The sequence below is a fragment of the Theropithecus gelada genome, chromosome 6 (assembly GCF_003255815.1).
Source record: "Theropithecus gelada isolate Dixy chromosome 6, Tgel_1.0, whole genome shotgun sequence".
In the NCBI taxonomy this organism is placed as follows: Eukaryota; Metazoa; Chordata; class Mammalia; order Primates; family Cercopithecidae; genus Theropithecus; species Theropithecus gelada.
The window spans coordinates 135,677,635-135,686,046 of record NC_037673.1 but is presented as its reverse complement, the minus strand read 5'-3'; the positions used below and the strand labels follow the sequence as shown (position 1 = coordinate 135,686,046).

Here is an 8,412-nt window from a genome sequence, read left to right as displayed (position 1 = left end):
AAAAAAAAAAAAAAAAAAAAGAAACGGGGTTTCAGCATGTTGCCCAGGTTGGTCTCGAACTCCTGGCCTGAAGGGATCCGCCCACTTCAGCCTCTCAAAGTGCTGGGATTACAGGTGTGAGCCACCATACCCAGCCAAATGTTTGTATTTCTTTCACATCACTGTTCTTTCCCCAACTACTGCTTAAGTTGGGTGCTCAAATAATTGACTTTTAATTTTCACATAAGGTATAGGTTCCTGTGTGTTACTATACCAAAGGGGGATGCTTACTATCCTAACAATCCTCACAAAGGAGGAAAAAACACCAAACATTTCATCCTAAAAGATCTGAAAGTTATGCATCTTCATGAACTAAATGCAGATGATACTGTTCCCTAATATTAATTAAATGATTACTTTCCATACTTGTTGCATTTACTGCTGGCCAAGACATTTACCATAGGCACTCTGTTGCTTTTACTTTTCTTATCCCTCTGCATAGTTGAGAACTACTCTCTCCTGCCCCACAGGCACACTCTCCTGTTTTCCTACTAACCTGTTTTTTGCCTGAGAACAGGGTATCAACAACCACACGTTACTGAGATTCTAGATTAAAGAGAATGTCACATAAGATGTTTTTAAGGTTTGCGGGGGCGGGGGGGCGGGTAAGCAAGCATACTTTAAATTTTGGAATAGTTTTAAAATTTTTTCAAACCTAAGCTTTCATTAGTACTTCGTTTGTTTTTTTTTTCCACTTCCAAAGAGCCTTGAGCTTTAATTTATACAGAGAACAGGGCTTAATGTACAACTGGAAAAGTATACCAAAGCTGTATCACATCATTGGCACTCTGCACTCCATCCACACGGAAGTGCCACAGTAATAAATTACATTCAGGTTAGGTCAGATAACAGCACTTTATCATGTAACTTTTACTGTATTACAAATAGGCTTATAATACAAACGTGTTAAGTTAAAACCTAAAACTTACACCCAATTTTTAAAATTACATATAAAACCCCTTCAAAGGTACATAGCTAAAACTCAACCCATAGGCTTGTTTTCTGTTTTACTTTTAATTATCCATTAACCTTTTAGACACAAACTTTAATCAAGAACTTCAGAGCCTTTAATCCTAATGATCCAATGAGAAAGGTTTGCTACATAGCTAATAATTATAAATTACAGCACTTTATTTCCTGAACAGCACTGTGCCTTATAGTAACCAATCACATAAACAGAAAATGGCAAAAACTACAGAACTACACTCCCAGCCTATAACCCTTCCAATTCATCCCAACAAACTTAGCACTGTCCATCCCAAATGTTAAGTCAACCATCCACTTTAATTTTTTTTGAGGAAAAATTAAACATTTAAAATTGAACATAAAAAATTAAACATTCCAGTCTGTTGCCCAGGCTGGAATGCAGTGGCGCCATCTCGGTTAATTGCTACCTCCCCCTCCTGGGTTCAAGTGATTTCTCCTCCCTCATCCTCCCAAGTAGCTGGGATTACATTTTGGTGCCCGCCACCACGCCCAGCAAATTTTTGTACTTTTTAGTAGCAATGGGGTTTCGCCATGTTGGGCAAGCTGGTCTCAGAACTCCTTACCTCAGATGATCCGCCCGCCTTGGCCTCCTAAAGTGCTGGGATTACAGGCCACCGGCTACAATCATCCACTTTTAGAACCTGTTGCCAGAAGTGTGGGATAACTGTACTGTAATTCTAACTAAAGGAGGTATATAAAAACAAGTATCCCTAACTAAAAGATGTTCTAAGAACATCTATTATTCAATTATTTGGCGGCAATTCATATTGTAAGCTAATTAGTAATACTTGCAATAATCATGATTTTAACATTTTTGCATAAGAATGATTCCTGTGTTTGCTTATACCTACTATCCAAAATGTTACAAAACAAGCACTGCTTTCTGTCACTTTTGAGTACTTTTCTTTTTTTTTTTTTTTGAGACGGAGTCTCGCTCTGTCACCCAGGCTGGAGTGCAGTGGCCGGATCTCTGCTCACTGCAAGCTCCGCCTCCCGGGTTTAGGCCATTCTCCTGGCTCAGCCTCCCGAGTAGCGGGGACTACAGGCGCTCGCCACCTCGCCCGGCTAGTTTTTTGTATTTTTTTAGTAGAGACGGGGTTTCACCGTATTAGCCAGGATGGTCTCGATCTCCTGACCTCGTGATCCGCCCGTCTCGGCCTCCCAAAGTGCTAGGATTACAGGCTTGAGCCACCGCGCCCGGCCGAGTACTTTTCACTTCAGACTTGAAGCGGCTAGTTTATGTCTATGCCAATTTCCCTTAAAAATACAGAAGATTCTAGTATTTTAAGCAGTTATGGCATTTACAAAATGTTTTTCATTTTTTTCTCTCATTACAAAAGTAGATGTTATTTCTCGTGGTAAATTCAGAAAAACATCAGGAGGAAACAGAAATCATCCGTAATGCCAACATCTGAGCAAACATTTTGGGGTATATCTCTATTTTCATGTTTTACATTGTCCTTTAAAAAACAATCGAACGACATTAGCAGTTTTACGACATTTTCCTTTCCAGTTAAAACTATATACCATTACTATTTTCCCATCACACTCTTCACCTAAAATACTGTTTTAAGTAGCGGTATAGATTTCCATTTCCACAATAGAATTAGCAGATTCCCAAAACCTGAATCTTTAGATTTTTAAAAAACATTCTTAAAACTGGTATTAAATTTATATACGCAAATCTGACATACTACTCCCTTAGGATAAATTCCTGTAAGCACCGTCTTTCCATTTTAAGCCTATTATACTATGAAGGAGTCTGAATTAAGATCTAAGAGCTCCGAGAGTTCGACACCAGCCTGGGTCACATAGTGAGAACACGTCTCTACAGATGATCAAAAAATTAGCTTGGTGTGGGAGCGCGCGCCTGTGATCTCAGCTACCCAGGAGGCTTAAGTGGGAGGATTACCTGAGCCTGGGAGGTCGAGGCTGCCGTAAGCCAGTGATCAAGCCACTGCACTCCAGTCTGGGCAATAAAGCGATCCTGTTTCAGAGAAAAAAAAGATCCAAGGCCTCTGCAGACCACACTGGCAGCACTGCTACTATTGCAATCTATCCGGGCTTTAACCTTCTCTTCTATAAAATTAAGGATTTGAACTACGTGATGCTCCTAAAATATGACATCATCATTGCACTCCTCAGTAAAAACCATTAACTGACTTGCAATATTAGCGTTTACAAACTCTAAAAGCATTAGTAAGAAAATTAGTATGTTTAAAGACTAAAACAAATGCATAGATCAAGGGTGGTTAAATCCTTCCAAATTAGTTCAAAATGTGATAACAAAAGCTGTACACGGCTGAAAAATATATAAAGATGATAAAGTGAAACTTCTCTGGGTAAAGTACAAAGTAATGTTCTAAGTATATACTGTTAAGTGCAAAGAAAGAAATACAAATTTAAAGCATTTCAACACACACATCTGGCTAAATGATCTTTTTCAAACCTTACATAACCAACAAGAATCTTCATGTAGTATTTTAATGTTGTTTAATTTCGAGTTTGCGAAAACATTCTATTTCAGTGGAAAAGGCATCATCCGGAGCGTTTTTTCAACGAAAATGTCTCAAGCCCTTCTTGCTTTTTAAAACAATACTAATGTGAAAAACAACGTCGATAGACTGCGTAGATGACTGAGCCATTAGTAAAGATCTTTTTAAAGAGAAATCTTAAACATTAAAAAAATTTAAAATAGCCTGAAACATCATTTTTGTCCGCATAGTCAATTGTTTAGATTTCCCTGGGAGAAAAATGTGTTTTACCGACTACTCAGAAACCTTAAGCCAAGGTTTAAAACACAGAACGCAGCATCAATACAAAATCTCATGACCACTACCTACGAAATCAACAATTCTTCACATCATTTCAGCGCGCCCGAAAGACTAGACATTTCAGAACCACCATAACCGTTCTAGAAATGTCTGGCTGAAAAACTCCAACTGATCCAATAGAAATATTCCACACAGAACATGGCCACAGAGCAGCATAAACACCTAGGGGATATTCATCCACGGTAAATGCAGAACACAGAACATGGCACAGAGCTCGAAATGCAAAGAATGATGCGGCGACTACACCACGGTACTCCAAAACCCTTTGTCTGGAAACCGGAAGGTCCCACACCACACGATCCTCTCTACAGGAACCAGAACTAATAGTATTTTGATAAAGAAAAAAAGGATGTGAGGCGACTGACGAAACAAGCGCAAATCACCCGCCTCGCAGCGTACTGCAGGCGGCTAGCTCCACGACGCAGTACGAAAAACAAGCGTTAACGTTTCATTTTTCGGCCATTTTTACGCGATGGGGGGCGGGGAGGAATTGTTTCTGATGTCCAGCTAATGCCGCGCGCGCGCGCGTCTGGGCCGGGAGTCTTAGGGGGCGCTCTGAGGCGATGGGCGAGGAGTGGCGTGAAGGCCGTGACACCGGGAAAAGAAAGAAACGCTGCTCAAACAGCAGGCTCTTCAGAGTCTGCGAAATCCTCCATTTTGGGGAACATTTTCAGAGAAAAAAAAGGCGAACGGGCTATTTGGGACCGGCGCTACCCAAGGACTTAGCTATCTTAACCATCCTCCCCAAACGGCAGGCCCCCAATGGACAGTCTGTCCCTCAGGCCTCCAGCGAGCTCCTCCCTCCTCCTCAGCGCCGCGGCCCGCGTGTAACGGGCTAGTCGTCCCGCCCCCGCCCACAACGAGCCCAGGACGCGCAGGAAGCTCGGCCGGTCAGCGCACCTCTTGACCCCCAATCTCCCGCCGCACCCTGGGCCCTCGGCCGGCCGCGTGTTTCCCTCCCGGACCGCTCACCTCCACCGCCCGAGAAGGCTGGTTGCGCCGCCACTGCGCTCCTAACATGGCGGCCGCCGATCAGGCGGCTCACATACGCAGCGCGGAGGGAGGCAGAGCGGGAGCGAGCAAGAAAGGCGCGCCGCCGGCTTCCCACAGCCCCTGTCGCCGTCGTTGTCCCCTCCCGGCGGACACGGAGAGCCCCCAGCCACCCCACCCCGACTCTTACCCGCTTCACGCCTACCTTAGGGAAAGGGAGAGGGAAAAGGAGAGGTACCTCTCTCCCAGCGAGCGGGACGCGGAGGCTCCCACAATCCCCCGCAGCAACGGCGCTGGCGAGAGGTGGCGGCAGCGGCTGCAGCCCAAGAACAAACCCACTCTCGCGAGAGAGCTCGCCCCCACCCCCTCGGTCCAGTTCGGCGCGCGCCAGGCCCCTCCCCCTACTCGGCGCGCGCACCTCGCTCGCGCCCTAGCCTGAGGTAGTTGTTCTTTAATCCTGGAGATCCCTCTCCGTCATCCAGCTGAGGCGGGAAATGGAGGAACGTCCGTGGCTTACGAGTTCGAGTCCCATTCCCTAAAAGGCTGTTTGTCAACCTCCTGAATAGCATAATACAAAATTTAAATAGAGTATGCGTTAGAAGCGATTCGCAAGAGTCCCTGGCTCAGACCCGACTTTTATACTCTCTGGTTGCTCAGTTTGCCAAGGAATGGTGGAAAGCGCCAGATATTGAGGCCACAAAGGGAAAACGATACAATTTTGGCTGGTTTTTATTTAAGTATGTCTATTTATCATTTATTTATTTGTTTGTTTGAGGCAGGGTCTCGCTGTGTGACTCAAGTTGGAGTGCACTGGCGTTATCACGGCTCACAGCAGCCTCGAACTCCTTTCCTCAAGAGATCCTCCCACCTCAGCCTCCCCAGTAGCTGGGACTACAGGCTCGCACCACCACGCCCAGCTAATATTTTTATTTTTATTTTTTCCGCAGAGAAGGGGTCTCGCTATTTTGCCCAGGCTGGAGGGAACTCCTTGGCTCAAGCGGTGCTCCCGCCTCCGCCTCTCAGCATTGGATTAAAGGCGTGAGCCTCCACGCCCAGCCAGCTGATTTTTGGGTTTGTTTTGTTTTTTTTTCTGAGACGAAGTCTCGCTCTGTCGCCCAGGCTGGAGGGCAGTGGCCGGATCTCAGCTCACTGCAAGCTCCGCCTCCCGGGTTTACACCATTCTCCTGCCTCAGCCTCCCGAGTAGCTGGGACTACAGGCGCCCGCCACCTCGCCCGGCTAGTTTTTTGTATTTTTTTAGTAGAGATGGGGTTTCACTGTGTTAGCCAGGATGGTCTCTATCTCCTGACCTCGTGATCCGCCCGTCTCGGCCTCCCAAAGTGCTGGGATTACAGGCTTGAGCCACCGCGCCCGGCCTGGTTTTTTTTTTTTTTGGAGACGGGGTCTCGCTCTGTCGCCCAGGCTGGAGTGCAGTGGCGCGATCTCGGCTCACTGCAAGCTCCACCTCCCAGGTTCACGCCATTCTCCTGCCTCAGCCTCCCAAGTAGCTGCGACTACAGGCGCCCGCCACCACGCCGGGCCAATTTCTTTTTGTATTTTTAGTAGAGACGGGGTTTCACCGTGTTAGCCAGGATGGTCTCGATCTCCTGACCTCGTAATCCGCCCGCCTCGGCCTCCCAAAGTGGCCAGCTGGTTTTTAAAATCAAGAATTCTGTGCAGGAGGGTCGTTGAGGTGGAGGACGGCGAGCCTTTTCCCTCGGAAAGACCACCGCCGGTTTTTGGTGAATTTGACTGCACCCTTGGGACTGAGGTACTGGTTAGGTACCCGGGTTGGCGGGATTTGAGCTCCGGCCTTCAGAGGCTTAAGTAAATTGTTTGGAGACCTAATCTGGCTGCAACTCTCTCCCCAACCATCCTTGCAGAACTCCGCATCTGGAGAGTTGGGAATTTTCCAGCACAGTTAATGGTTATAATATGGAGTGCTTTCTATAGGGTTGGCAATGCAATAAGCAGTTTACACATAACCCTACAATAACCTTGAGAGGCGGCTACTAGGGGATACCATTTGGTAGATCACAAAACTGAGACATTAAAAGGTTATGTAATTTGAGGCACGGTAGATGGCGCCTGTAATCCCAGCACTTTGGGAGGCCGAGGCGGGTGGATCACTTGAGTTCAGGAGTTCCAGACCAGCCTGGGCATCATGGCAAAACTCCGTCTCTACAATAATAATAATAATAATAATAATAATAATACAAAATTAGCTGGGCGTGGTGGTGCACACCTGTGGTCCCAGCTACTCACCTGGTACGGAGGACGGGGCTGAGGATTGTTTGAGCAGGAGGCGGAGGTTGCCCTGAGCCTAGGGCACTACTGCACTCCAGCCTGGGCTATAGAGTCAGACACTGTCTCAAAAAAAGAAAAAAAAAAAAAGGTTATGTAATTTAATAGAGGTGAAAAAGCTAGTCAGTGGAGTCTTGATGGCTCAACAAGGCACTACCTGAAATGGCATAGCCATAAAAATGAAGTTACTTGGCCATGCGGTGACTCACGCCTATAATCCCAGCACTTTGGGAGCCCAAGGCGGGCGGATTATCTGAGGTCGGGAGTTCCAGACTAGCCTGACCAACATGGAGAAACCCCATCTCTGCTCGAAATACAAAAATTAACCGGGCTTGGTGGTGTGTGCCAGTAATCCCAGCTACTCGGGAGGCTGAGGCAGGAGAATCACTTGAACCCAGGAGGCGGAGGTTGCGGTGAGCCAAGATCGCGCCATTGCACTCCAGCCTGGGCAACAAGAGTGAAACTCCCTTTCAAAAAAAAATGAAGTTACCATCTCAGGACAGGGTAAATTGTTTTATCTACAAAATAAGTAGTAAGCCACTGATTCACAATATTACTTTATCTCAATCTAATTTAGTCAGTGATACAAGAAATATTTCTTGAGTACCTACTGCGTCAATATATTAGGCCTCAGGCAAACAGCAGGAAAGGAGACAAAGGCACTGCCCTCATGGAGCTTACACTTAATGCAAACTTTGCACCAATAAATACGTGTGTATTTGAGATGAGTGAATAATCCAAGGGGATGGGAAGCTTTCGTGAGAAACTGAGGTTTGAGTTAATATCTAATGAGTAGGCAATTAACTAGGTGAAGGGAATAAAGCATCCCCAGGCAGAGGGATCAGAATGTGTGAAAACTCTGAGGTAGACTTTGGGAAACTGCAGATTTTTTTTTTTGTTTTGTTATTTTGTTTATTTTTGAAGACAGGGTCCTGCTCTGTTGCTCAGGCTGGAGTGCAGTGGTGTGACCATGGCTCACTGCAACCTCCACCTCCCGGGTTCAAGCAATCCTCCCGCCTCAGCCTCCTGTGCATAGACATTAAAAAGGGCTGGAGATGTAGGAAAGGGCCATTTCCCTGGGGTTACAAATTGAAATGCAGAATCTAAGATAAACTGGGTAATACAAGTCCTATTTTTTTTTCTTTTTTTTTTTTTTTGAGATGGAGTCTTGCTCTGTCGCCCAGGCTGGAGTACAGTGGCACGATCTCGGCTCACTGCAAGCTCCGCCTCCCGGGTTTCCGCCATTCTCCTGCCTCAGCC

The 8,412-nt window shown here is 46.1% G+C and overlaps 1 protein-coding gene across 6 annotated transcripts in view; it reads right to left on the bottom strand.

Moving 5' to 3' along the window:
- The window catches only part of MATR3 (matrin 3), a 67,199-nt gene that overhangs the window by 38,766 nt on the left and 20,021 nt on the right, over positions 1 to 8,412 (bottom strand). For 2 of the 6 annotated variants that reach the window (XM_025388786.1, XM_025388789.1), the window contains exon 1: positions 4,833 to 5,111. The exons of 2 other annotated variants lie outside the window; for them this stretch is intronic. Coding sequence is in view for 1 of the 4 variants with exons in the window: in XM_025388789.1 (XP_025244574.1) it covers positions 4,833 to 4,880 (48 nt within the window). In the remaining 3 variants the exon portion in view is untranslated. Of the gene's footprint in view, positions 1 to 4,832; positions 5,218 to 8,412 lie in introns of those variants that run through there. 2 more of the 6 variants (XM_025388785.1, XM_025388784.1) reach the window with 2 other exon arrangements.